At 54.6% G+C, this 13,356-nt stretch overlaps 1 protein-coding gene across 5 annotated transcripts in view; it reads left to right on the forward strand.

The window, feature by feature from the left end:
• Positions 1–13,356, forward strand: part of Sh2d3c (SH2 domain containing 3C) — a 35,806-nt gene that overhangs the window by 21,125 nt on the left and 1,325 nt on the right. For 4 of the 5 annotated variants that reach the window (XM_087652989.1, NM_001108579.1, XM_087652986.1 and 1 more), the window contains 8 exon segments: positions 3,872–4,000; positions 5,080–5,534; positions 6,249–6,373; positions 8,685–9,214; positions 10,589–10,704; positions 11,179–11,350; positions 12,307–12,418; positions 12,687–12,893. In XM_087652989.1, the coding sequence (XP_087509115.1) occupies positions 5,458–5,534; positions 6,249–6,373; positions 8,685–9,214; positions 10,589–10,704; positions 11,179–11,350; positions 12,307–12,418; positions 12,687–12,893 (1,339 nt within the window). In that variant the 5' untranslated portion in view covers positions 3,872–4,000; positions 5,080–5,457. 5 annotated transcript variants of the gene reach the window in all.

The raw sequence follows: 13,356 nt of genomic DNA on the forward strand, positions 1-13,356 counted from the left end.
CAGAATCAGCCAGCCAGTCTAACCCTGCCATTCTCAATTAGAGATGAGAAACCCAAAGCCACAAAGGATTGGGTTAGACATGGGGATTTGTGTAGCTTTAGATCGAATTGAATTCAGAGTCCCTGCCGGCTCCGGGTCCGGAGAGGTGCGAGAGTAGGGAAAAGCAGGAGGCTCTCCGCACCGGCCCGGGGTCCCTACTCCACCCCATTGCCCTGGGTGGCATCCCTCTTAGCAGGTCCTGGGGAACCCGCACAGGGGAATGGGGTGGTAGTGGAGGGAGGAACAATGGTCCCCTCCCCTCCCTCTCTTCCCTCCCCTCCCTCCCCAGCTGGCTGGAGGGTGGGGTCTCCCCGCCCCGCCTCCCTGCTCCTCCCCCGACCAGGCGATGAGGTAATCGCGCCGCTGAGAGGCACGCGCAGCCGGTGCCCAGCCCGGTCGGTCCCCGCGCCCCTGCCCCTTCGGCCGTCACCCCCGGTACGCTCGGGGGACCCGGGTCTCTCGGCCGCACCATGACCGAGCGTTGTAGCCTGTGGAGTGCGCTGTCCGCCGCCGCCTGCTGCTTCTACCGTGGCTCGCTGGTACAGGTGCAGGTGAGGGGGCGGCGAGGGTACCCGGGTCACTGCGCCCCGCCGCTGAGGTGGGGACCGCAGTCCAAGAGCATGCCCGCAGGGTCGTGCAGTCCGGACCGCCAGTGAAGAGAGGGGGCGGGGTCGCCCTAGCTTACCTCGGGGTACCCAGGGCGCTCCACGGGGCGCGGGTGCAGGGTGACATTCCTTGGACTCTGGACTGACTGCAGGAGACGTGGGAGCGAGTTGGAGCTGGGACTAGTACTGGGAGGTGGAGTCCCTCCTGTCAGTTCTGGGGTCCTTGCTGCTGACCCCGGGCCACCTGGCTCCCTATTGTACCAGGACCTCAAGGCTGGGAGCTAGAGGCTGAGTGAGGGGCAGAATGCTGCAGGGCACGCTGCGGACACCACGGTGTCGCCACCTTCTTGCCATCTGGGTGAGCTCAGGGTACTGGGGTGCAGGTCTCCCAGTCCAGCTGGCGCAGCAGCGGAGGTGCGCGCAGCGGCGATGCGAGGGTTAAACGGAAAGAGGTGGAGGGGAGGACCCGGACCCCGCCTCTCTGCGGAGCATCCTCTGGGGTAGCCGTGTCTGGGGTTGGGATACCTAAGGGAGCCAGGGGAGTGGTGGAAAGCCAGCTGGTGGCAAGAGATTGAGACCCTGACAGAGGTTCTCCGCACTCTTTCCCCTCGAGCATCCTGGGAGATGCGGGGCGCCTCACCTCTGAGCTCCCCCAACCTCACACACACACTTGCTCCGAGCCCGCCTGAATGACGGCCCCGCCGGCGGCGGAGCGCAGCATCCCCGCACCGGCCAATCAGGCGTGCGCAGGCCGGGAGGCGGTGAGATCATCTCTGACCAATCGCAGTGCTCTGAGCGCAGGGATGCTGCATTCGCACCTACTCCCCCCCACCCTCCCGCAACTCTTGGGAGCCAAGGACCCTGAGGCCCAGGGTGAGGAAGAGGTCACTGGAGTCCTAGGGCTTCTTACCCCAAATGAGTGAGAGGACCATTGGTCCTTTCAACCCTAGCTCTGATGCTCTGACCTAAGCTCTGCTTAGGGCTGCAAATGCAGTGCCAGTTTCCAGCATCCTTTACAGATGCAGCTACTCAGACCCAGCCAGGAGAAGTGACTGGTCCAAGGTCACATACACTGTATTCTGTCTTGGGGCCACGTTCTTTAGTATACAGTCTGTCCTTACTTTGCTCCAGAACTGGGAGGAGGGGAGTTTCAGTGTGTGCCCTTAAGAGCAGGGAGTGGTGTGTGTGTGTGTGTGTGTGTGTGTGTGTGTGTGTGTGTGTGTGTATGTAAGGCTGGGTACAGGTTCCATTTCCACGTACCTCTCACCTTTCTTTCCCAGAATCCTGTGTGATTCGAGGGAGAAGCCTGGGCTGGTGTTTACACTGCAGAGGAAAATGGGACTGGCTAACGACCCTAAGAAACGAGGGAGTCTGAAAAGGCACAAATCTTGGCTTTGCCAAGACCACTCTGCCCTACCATGGCATTGATTTTTGCTGTGTTATGGGCAGAGGCCTTGCAGCATCCAATCCCAGTCCCTGCCTTACCCTTGTGCAGTCAGACCACACCATCTGTGTCTGTCTCCAGAACTCTGAAGGCTTCTCAGAGCCCACACTGTCACAGACCTTACACTCATTCCTGGTTGCTAGGCCAGGGCCTTGGCTGCTCTGCCATTGACTGAAGGCCTTAGCGGACTCCACACTGCAGTGCTCTGAAGTTTCTGGGTGATGTCCCAGCTCTCCAAGTAGTGTCACAGCCCTGTCCCACTTGCTACACTGTCCATAGACCCGAATCTGTCCATAGGGCCCCACCTTGGCCTTAGCTCTTACCTTCTCATCCATCCTCCTCTTTTCCCGGTTTCTGACCAGGCAGGGGGACACTGCATCTCTGAAGATGTAGATACCTGGAATTGAGTGTGGGGGTCTGCATGGGCTCTCCTAGGGCAGTAGCCTATCCTGATTCCCTTGGGCTCCAACCCCAGCTTAAAACCCAAGGTGAAACTGGCTCATGTTGAATGAATGAAGTTGGAAAGTCTATGGAAAGTCTGGCCATCCTGGGAGCTGGAATCACGCCGGTTGGAAAACAGTGGAGATGAGGGTAGAACCCGTGTGGAGTGTGAGTCTTAGATATGGGAAAGTCCTGAGGAGTGGCTTGCCAGACTCCGGGAGTACCCAGGAGAGACTGTTTTCTTATCTTACCTGTCTATACACTTCTGACCAGTGTGTCTTGGAGCAGCCATCTTTAGGGAGATGTGTAGCTGTGAGGCGAGGCAGATCCTGGAGTCCCACACAGAAAAGAGTTAAGTCGGGGTTGGGGATTTAGCTCAGTGGTAGAGCGCTTGCCTAGGAAGCACAAGGCCCTGGGTTCGGTCCCCAGCTCCGAAAAAAAAAGAACCAAAAAAAAAAAAAAAAAGAGTTAAGTCACAGACTGCTCACATGAGGCGGGCTTGCCTCTATGATGGGGGTGTGCCTGGCAATGGGACCCTCCTCTGTCAATAGGATGTCTGGGATTGGTAATCTCTAAACCCAGGACTGCCTGCCATGGGGAGCCGGGAAGGCAGATCCCTGGGCATTAACTTCAGTGAGTGACTTTCAACATCACTGTAGGGCTCCAGTTTACAGTCTGGCAGGATCACTTGAGGGGTGTGTGTGTGTGTGTGTGTGTGTGTGTGTGTGTGTGTGTGTGTTTGGGGGTGTCTGGAGGATTGTAGTGGGCACTGAAGGTGCCTGTGAGTCCCACATCCCTGCTTATGGCTGCCTTCAGGCCCTTCTTCTGCAATTCATATTCCCAAATGTAGACTCATCTTTTCAGCTAGTTGGCTCAGGCATTGGGTGCCTCTCAGACTGACCTGTAAATGGCCTTTCTTTAAGACAGCCCTACTATCTCTAGAGGGTTTTTTTTTAATCAAGGTATCCTCCTGGAAGTCTCTAGACCCTCAGCTTTCACAGACATAATCCCTTGGCCAAGAGCAGGGACTCTTTGCCGCTGTCCAGCACCCTGGTGCTGATGTAGCCGCTCGGCCTGGCCCCTTTGGCTATCTCTTAGCCTGCGGCTTCCTGGAGAACAGGCTTCAGTGCATCCTCTCCTTGCCTAGGTATATTCTGGCAGAATAATCTGAGGTATTACTCTAGCTGACATGGGTGACCCACAAGTGAGGGACCTCCAGCAGGGTCAATGTTTTAGCGTTGTTGACAAGCCCAGGATTAAAGATGACACGGGGCAGGATGAGTTGGGAAGAAGAGAGACAGGGCTGTGGAACCCAGACGCCAACCTCGCTGTCCCCATGCAGTTCTCCAAGGAGAAGTACATTCTCGACTCCTCGCCAGAGAAGCTGCACAAGGAGCTGGAGGAAGAGCTGAAGCTCAGCAGTACAGACCTCCGCAGCCATGCCTGGTATCATGGACGTATCCCTCGTGAGGTGAGCAGGCCCCAGGCAGGGATCTCAGCCCCGGACCCTTCCACCCATACCTTGGCCAATCCCACCCTGGGCTCCAGTCACCAGACAGTCTCTGTCCTGATCGTCGGCAAGGATGAGGCTTAGCTTTACCATCGACTGTGTGACCTTGAGAGAGTCACCTTGCCTCTCCAGACTCCAGCATCCTCATCTGTAGAATGGAGAGATAGCCCCTCAAGAGGCAGTTGTGTTCCAGGTAGTGGGACCCCGTCTCAAAGGGTGGGGCTGTTGCGAAGGTGAAATGAGCAAAGGCAGGCAGAGTGGGTTGTCTGTTGGTGGATGCAAGCAAGGGGTGGGGGAGTGTTGTTACTGTGTTTTATAGCTTAACCTCTTGTGGATTTGGTTAGAGAGTATCCGTTTTCAGGCCACTCGATTTTGACTAAATTTGGGTATCTGGCCTGAGGTGACTTTATGAGTCACAGACCTGGACTGATGGGTCACCTGACCCTTTTCCCCCTACACAGGTGATCCAGGATGTAGAGAAGTTAAGGTGGCAGCTTCTTTGGAGCGAGCATGCTGGCCCCAAAGGGCACAGAGTATCAATCGTTTCACAGAGGTGTAAGAATGGGGTGCTGCACAGAAATGCAGGTAGTCACCAGGAAGGGCACTGGATGGAGCCCTAAGGAGATGTGTTCTAGGCAGAGAGGGCATCTCAAAGGAGCAGACACCCAGAGCTGTGCAGGGGCCTGGATGGGTGCAGGAGAGAAGGCCTGGAACCCACTTTGCCTTGTTGGAACCCTGGGAGGGGCTGGGTCTGAGACCTAAGCCTCTGATCACAGAGCTTTCAGCATTTCCAGTCACTGTGTCTCTGTCTCCATTCCCAAGTGCCACCTTCTGCCATTCCTGGGGCCCTGTGTCCCTGACTCATGGCCTCAGCCGAGGTGTCACCCCAGACTCTGGTCCTAAGCACCAGATGTCTGATGGCTATGAACTGGATCCTCCATGCTCTAGATGGTGTCTCGGTGTCCCAGATTCCAAGTCACCCTATCCCCTGCCCCTCTCTTCTTTAGCGGCCGCACCTAACTTCTCTGTACCTTCTGTAGGTCTCCGAGACCCTGGTGCAGCGGAACGGCGACTTCCTCATCCGTGACTCTCTCACCAGTCTGGGGGACTATGTGCTCACGTGCCGCTGGCACAATCAGACCTTGCACTTCAAGATCAACAAGGTGGTGGTGGAGGCTGGCGAGAGCTACACCCACATCCGGTACCTCTTCGAGCAGGAGAGCTTCGACCACGTGCCCGCCCTTGTGCGCTATCATGTGGGCAGCCGTAAGGCCGTGTCCGAACAGAGTGGGGCCATCATCTACTGCCCCGTCAACCGCACCTTCCCACTGCGCTACCTCGAGGCCAGCTACGGCCTGAGCCAGGGCAGCAGCAAGGCTGCCAGCCCAGCCAGCCCCTCAGGCCCCAAGGGCAGCCACATGAAAAGACGCAGCGTTACCATGACTGATGGGCTCACCTCTGACAAGGTCACCCGCGGAGATGGCTGCCCCAACAGGTCAGCCAGGTCCCCACTGCCCTCTGGCTTGTTAATGGGATGTCCGACTGGCATGGAGGGGAGTCCCAGCCTCCCTGAGTTATGTGAGGCTCAGTGCAGAAGGGAGAGGTTGAGCTTCGGTGTGGAACACAGGTTTGCACTGGATGAGGGCAGTAGTGAGAGGGACTGTTGACACAGAGAGTAGGGCCCATGGTCTGATTTACAGGGACCATAAGATAAGCTGAGTTCTGGCCTGTGTGTCTCTTCCGGTCATTTTCCAAGGCACAGGAGAGACATAGAGGTGCCCAAGCAACTTCAGCTCAACCAGGTATCCCCAAGTTGTGACTCTGTGTGTTCCGAGCCTGGAAGAGGAGAATTCTGGGTAGAGATGGAGAGGGAGAGAGGGTTAATTGAGGGAGGGAGGTGACCGTAAGATAAGCAAGTGGAAGCAGATAGGGTTGTGCCCATTGAGGGTCAGGGTCTGCTGGGGGTGTGTGTGGGAGTCAGAACCTTCAGTGGATCAGCCAAGGCCAAGGCCAGCTGGGGAAGAGGACTGGGGGAGTCACTTAGCCCAGCTCCACCTTCTCCAGCTTTTGCATTCGTAATTTGAGAGATTGGACTTGACCATCATACCTTTTCAGCATCTGGAGTTTAGGGGGTGGGGAGTGGGGGTTCATACAGTGAGCCAAGTTCCCTGATCTCTGACCTCTGGGCTCATGGAATCCCTGCCCACAGCACCTCACTACCCCATCCTCGAGACTCCATCCGAAACTGCGCCCTCAGCATGGACCAGATCCCAGATCTACACTCTCCGCTGTCTCCTATCTCCGAGAGTCCCAGCTCCCCTGCCTATAGCACCGGTAAGCTAGCAGGGGACAATCTGTAATGTCTTTGTGGGGAACCCTTACCTGTCTGTCTTGCCTCTGTGCTGGGAGCAGTGTCCTCAGAAATGTACTAGAAAAGCCTGTGGTGGAGTCGCTGGTGTTGGCACACAAGCAGCGTCAGGTTGATAGCGTTCCCACAGGTGCCAGGCAATGGACACAAAATGGGTTCTCAGTGTGAACGGCAGGATAAGTCTGCTGGGGGTGCAGCATGTCATGGGATCAGGCCCTGAGGCTGTGATGTGCACCGTGCTTGGCCCCAGCAGACAAAGTTCCCACTACAGCTGCCTCACCAAGGACCCTGGTAACAAGTGCATCCCTAGGTCCTGGTTTGAGCTTAGACCAGGCTAGCTCAGGCTAATGTGCTTTGCTGCTCTTTTTATTTTATTTTTTTAAGATTGATTTATTTATTTTATATATGAGTACACTGTAGCTGTCTCCAGACACACCAGAAGAGGGCGTCGGATCTCATTACAGATGGTTGTGAGCCACCATGTGGTTGCTGGGAATTGAACTCAGGACCTCTGGAAGAGCAGTCAGTGCTCTTAACTGCTGAGCCATCTCTCCAGCCCATCTTTTTTTTAATTACCTTTTAGAGCAGTTTAAGGTTTATAACAAAATTGAAATCACAGCGCCCTGTGCTTATAAATACAAATAAAGTAAAAATATGTCCCCAGTTTATTTCTCAAAACAAAGCAAAACAAACCCCAACTGTTAAGCAACATTTCTTGCCCCACAAGGCAGTAGGAGCATTGAGAGAGGTGGTCTCCTGGAAGTCTGGGCCTGCGGGGAGCATTCCGTGCCTCTAGAGTGTTACTGTGTGTCCTCAGGAGTCCTCCCTGAGGACCAGCCTTGCTGTCACATTCACTTGCTTTCAAACCAGCATGTCCACGTGAAGACTTTTGATTACCTATTGTGTTTTTGAGACAGAGACTCACTATGTAGCCTTGGCTGGCCTGGCACTCACTAAGTAGCCGCCTCTGCCTTCTGAGGGCTGGAATTAAACGTGTCCACCACCACACCCAGCTCATGGGCTGCTTTTTAAGTTTTTAATGGGACAGTCTCCAGCAGTGAGGTGTCTGTCAGAGCTAGGAGATGAAAGCTTTAGTCCCAGCCCTACCAAGTTGAGTGACCTGGGCAAGTCTTCTAAGCTCTGAGCCGTCATTTTCTCAGCTCAAGCCTGAGGACATGAAAGTCCTTACTGCCATAGAACGGGACATTTGGGGTATTGCTTGTTTGCTTTCGAGAGAAGGTCTCACTATGTAGCTCTGGCTGACCCAGAACTTGTTATGTAGATCAGGCTAGCCTCGAATCTACAGAGACCTGGTCATCCCAGCCTCCTGAGCGCTAGGGTTACAGGTATCCACCGCTGCACGCTCTTGGCTGTTTGGCTTCTGAGATCTTTTACATTCCTTTACTTATTTGTGTGTAGGGTCTGGGGGGACAGGAATGGATCACCGCACCAGTCTAGGGGTCAAATGACAACTTCCCCGAGTTCCACAGTGTGGGTTCCAGGGATCTAACCAAGGTTGTTAGACTTGGTGGCAAATGCCTTTATCCAGTGAGCCATCTAGCACTTCCCTCCCCTCCTGCCTTTGGAGACAGGGTCTAAGTACCTCAAGCTGGCTTGTAGCTCTCACTAGTCTCCACCTCAAGGCTATCCTTCTACCTCAGACTCCCTGTGCTGTGATTGCAGACATGGGCCACCATGTCAGGCTCTTCTCATTGATGGCTTTGCTGTTGACAATAACTCTCCAGCGTGTCACCAGCTCTGGGCACGCCCCACCCACCGAGTGTATCATTACTGCTAATTCACTTGGTGACAGCTTCACCAGGCGCAATAGGCTTCAGCAGGGCTTAGCTTCCCTGGACCGCTGCTGTGGCTTCCTGATGTTGTAGCCTCTTGGGGCAGGGGCTCTGCTGGTCCAGGGAAACGCTGAGTACCACAGAGCATCTCGCTCCACATTCTGGGATGTGGGGACATCACCCTGTACATCGGATGCAGACTGTTCTTTGAGGAAACAGGGACAATTGATTTTTAAAATCATTTAAAATTACTTATTTATCATGTACATAGCATCCTGCCTGCATGTATGCCTGTGGGCCAAAAGAGGGCACCAGATCTCATTACTGATGGTCATGAGCCACCAAGCGGTTGCTGGGAATTGAACTCAGAACCTCAGGAAGAGCAGTCAGTGCTCTTCACCACTGAGGTATCTCTTCATCCTGGGAGGCTCCATTTTAAAGGGTAGTTGAGATAACGAGTCGTCTCTCTCTCTCCCCTCCATAGTAACCCGCGTCCATGCTGCTTCTGCTGCCCCCTGTACAGCACAGCCCGCCTCCCCAGTTGCCCGCCGCTCCAGTGAACCTCAGCTATGTCCTGGAGGTGCTCCAAAGCCTCCTGGGGAGTCAGACAGGGGCCCTCACGCAAGCCCGTCCCACACCCTCTGCAAGGCCTCGCCATCACCGTCACTCAGCAGCTACAGTGACCCAGACTCTGGCCACTATTGTCAGCTCCAGCCTCCTGTGCGCTGTAGCCGAGAGCCGACAGCAGGAGAGACCCCCCGGAAGGCTCGGAGCTCTGCAGAGAGGCAAAAGGAACTGTCAGAAAATGGAGTCCCTGAGGGGGAGTGGGGCAAGACCTTCACAGCCCCTGTAGCAGAAGCCACATCATCTTTCAACCTGGCTACCTTCCAGTCCCAGCTGATCCCCAAGGAGAACCGGCCTCTGGAGGTGGGCCTGCTGCGCAAAGTCAAGGAGCTGCTGTCGGAGGTGGATGCCCGGACGCTGGCCCGGCATGTCACCAAGGTTGACTGCCTGGTACGTGTTAGGAATGCTTAGGGAGGGGACAATACCTTTAACATCTGGCTTTGAGGTCAGGAGTCAAGATGGTGATGGGCTGATTTAAAAATTCCCCAAGTACAATGACGCCAGCAGCCTGAGTTTTGACATCCCAGGTGTCTCAGGCCCCTTTTTAAGATTTATTTATTTTATGTATGTGAGTGCACTGTCGCTGTCTTCAGACAGACACACCAGAAGAGGGTATCAGATCCCATTACAGATGGTTCTGAGCCACCATGTGTTTGCTGGGAATTGAACCCAGGACCTCTGGAAGAGCAGTCAGTGTTCTTAACCACTGAGCCATCCTTCCAGCCCTCCATTTTCTTATTTTAGATTGTTTTGTTAGGGTCTCACTATGTAGCCTTGGCTGGGCTGGAACTAGCTGTGTAGATGAGGCTGGCTGCTATGTAGACCAGGCTGGCCTTGAACTCATAGAGAGCTTCCTGTCTCTGCCTCCCAAGTGCTGGGATTGAAGGCATGAGCCACCACCCCTTGCCAGTCTCCTCCTCCTTCTCATTTCATTTTTGATGTGCACTGGTGTTTCGCCAGCACGTATGCCAGGACTAGAGTTATAGGCAGTTGTGGACCACCATGTAGTTGCTGAGAATCAAACCTCAGTCCTTTTGGAAGAGCAGCCAGTGCTCCTAACCACTGAGCCATCTCTCCAGCCCAATTTTCTTCTTTGGAAAAGTGACATCCAAGGTATTTCTACAGCCTGCAGATGTTGGTTTAGAATGAGAGATGACGTTTTGGGGGTAACTTAAGGAACATCCTGGTTCTAGTCTATATAAAATGAACATCTGGTTGGGGGGGGGCATCTTCTCCCTTGACCCCACACTTCCTAGTGGACAACAAGCAAAACATTCCCTGGCCTCAAAACTGTCCCCATGCCAGTGTGAGGCACTGACTCCGCTAAGAATCACAGCTCTTTGCATACCTCGGTTTCTCTGTAGTTTCATATGAACGCTGCCTGCTGAGAAGAGGGAGGAACTGGGTTGCAGGCTCAAGTGTATGAACTTGAGCAAGAGAGTCCGTTCCCTTCCTGGGCTTTGGGTTGGCAATCAGGATAATGACATCCTGGCTCTTAATCTTGAGTAGTTAACATCGCACACACCTATGGGCATCTGATCTTCCTACTCCCCATTTTACAGATGGGGAAACTGAGGCTCACTCAGAAAGGGGGAAATTGCTACGTGTTCACAGAGGAGCTGGGATTCAACCCCCACCCCACCCTACTCCACCCCACCCTCTGAACCCTATAGCCAGGCGACCCTCTTAGATGAAGCTCTGACTCCCAGATGGCTTGGACCAACCCTGACAGGAAATTAATCAGCCCTTTGGGCGTCTTTGCAGGTTGCTAGGATACTGGGCGTTACCAAGGAGATGCAGACCCTAATGGGAGTCCGCTGGGGCATGGAGCTGCTCACCCTCCCCCATGGCCGGCAGCTAAGACAAGACCTGCTGGAAAGGTAAGGTGCTCTGCGCTAGCCCACGGCTACCTCACGGGCTGTCCCAGGGTTTCTGACCACTCTTCCCACCCCACTAGCCAATCGCAGCCCCGTGGTCCTCGGCTCAAAGCCAGTCTGATTTCCCAAAGACTGCTGTTTATCGACCGGTTTCTCCTCTCGCATCCCCACGTCCGTCAACCTTGGCCTCGCCCACCAACCTTGGCCTCCGCCACCATTACTGTCCACAGTGTTCATTCTAAAAGTCTGCCCTTCGGATTTCGCTGATCAATTACAAGCTTCTCCCCCTGGCATCCTGATCTTGCTCCTAACTTATATCGTTCAACCCGGCTCCCTTCGCCTTGCCTGTTACTTTGGCTGCGCCCTTTAGTCCCTGTGACCTACTCTGTTTTCCTTCTCCGCCTCGTCAGCCTTAACAGCAGCTGTGCAGGGGCCCCACCGTATGTCACGCCCCCTCTGATCCGACCTCTCTCACAGGTTCCACACCATGTCCATCATGCTGGCGGTGGATATCCTGGGCTGCACAGGCTCTGCGGAGGAGCGGGCGGCGCTGCTGCACAAGACCATCCAGCTGGCAGCTGAGCTGCGGGGGACGATGGGCAACATGTTCAGCTTCGCTGCTGTCATGGGCGCCCTGGAGATGGCCCAGGTACTGTGGGGTCCTCTGGACAACTGCTAGGCTATCTGCAAGAGGCCCGGGGCGCATTCCCTGGGGGAAGACGTTTACACGGAAAATAAAAGCGCTTCCGGAGTGTGTAGGCTTCCTCTGGGAAAGACCAGCTAGGAGAGCAGAGGTCTCCCAGGTGTTAAGTTCTGGTTCTTGCCCCCGGCCTCTGTTTACCCACCTGTAAGAGGAGCAAGAAACTCTGAGTTTAAAGAATATATAGTTTGGTGGGACGGAAGTATGAGAGCCCGCTCAGCCTTTAAGAGAGCATCCTGTTCTTGCCCAAGGATTCAGGGCCCATTCCCAGCCCCCAACACCAAGCAGCTTACAGCTGCCCATAACACCGACTCCCTCTTCTAGTCTCCATATGCACTAACATGCACATGATGCATGTACACACATACACAAAAATAAGTCAATCTTTTAAAATAAAGGATGTGATTTTTACATTGCAACTCAGTTAATAGAGTGAGCTTGCTGAGCATGGATTTGATCCTTAGCACCTCACAAACCGGGCAGGGTGGTGCATGCTTCCAGTCTCTGACCTTGGGAGGGAATACATGACACCCCACTTCCAAACAAACAGGACATACGATGGCTATCACTGGATGAACTTGCTGTATGCTGGGTACCAGGGTACCAGCATCGATTCCTCAAAGCAACCACACTAGGGAGATTGCTGTATTGTCCTGTGTTACAGAGCGGGCACCCGAGGCAGAGCAGTGACCGGGTGAGGTCACGCAGTCCAGAGCTGAGATTTAAGATTTGTAAAATGTGTCGCAGCAGCTTCAGTCGACAGTTAGCGCTGTTCCCATTTTGTGAGTGGCAGCCAGAAAAATAGTCATTGTCCCCACACCACAGCCTTCAGCAGGGTGACCTGTGGCCAGCTGCTCCTGGAGGCTCCTTCTCAAGCCAGTCTCTTATAGTCCTGCTCTCCCCAGATTTCAAGGCTGGAGCAGACGTGGATGACTCTGCGGCAACGACACACGGAGGGTGCCATTCTGTATGAGAAGAAACTCAAGCCTTTCCTCAAGAGCCTGAACGAGGGCAAAGGTACTGACGTCCGCTTCCCACTGGGACTTTTACATAGGTTTCAGCCTGTGGATTCCCAGAGACTCTTCTGGGGTGATGAGAATAATAGCTTGACTTTTTGTCCCATGAGGGGTAGCCATGTATGTCACAAGCAGGGTCGGGTCACCAGGGGAAGAAGGGATGGCCCCAGGTGACCTTGGTGGTCTTCCTGGGGCCTCAGGCATCTCTGTGGTTGTAGTGGGGTAGCAGGGTCCTCAGGTCTAAGAGCCTGCTGCCTCTCTCTCTACAGAAGGCCCGCCATTGAGCAACACCACCTTTCCACACGTGCTGCCCTTCATTACCCTGCTGGAGTGTGACTCCGCCCCCGCCGAGGGCCCTGAACCTTGGGGCAGCACAGAACATGGTGTGGAGGTTGTGCTAGCCCACCTGGAGGCTGCCCGCACTGTGGCACACCACGGGGGCCTCTACCACACCAACGCTGAAGTCAAGCTGCAGGGTGAGTAGCTGTCATGTCCAGAGGACCCTGCCGTCCCAAACCCAGTTTCCCTCCATCTGCCTCTACCTAAGCGTCTTCTGAAGCATCCACTGACGTCTTGCACCCCTCTGTCTCAACTCCTGGCTCCTTTATCCCATCGGTCTTGTCACTGGTAGGCAGTTGTTAGCGATGGCATCAGGTGAGGTGGGCTGAGAGACACTGACCACCTTTGTGCTTCAGCCACCTGCACCTCACTGTTCTCCCGGAAGTGAGCAGCTGTCTTTCCATAGTGCCCAGCATGCAGAAAGGTCGGCCTGGTCTTCAGGGAGCCTGGGTTGGGGAACAGAATTCTGGGAAATGAGCAGAGAAAGCGACTTCACATGATGGCCACTGTGTCAGGCATTATTCAAACCAGGAAAAATCTGGAGGGCTGGGGATGTGGCTTCGTTGGTAGGGTGCTTGGCCAGCAGGCAAAGCCCTGGAC

This window comes from Rattus norvegicus, chromosome 3 (assembly GCF_021556685.1).
Source record: "Rattus norvegicus strain SHRSP/BbbUtx chromosome 3, alternate assembly SHRSP_T2T, whole genome shotgun sequence".
Classification (NCBI taxonomy): Eukaryota; Metazoa; Chordata; class Mammalia; order Rodentia; family Muridae; genus Rattus; species Rattus norvegicus.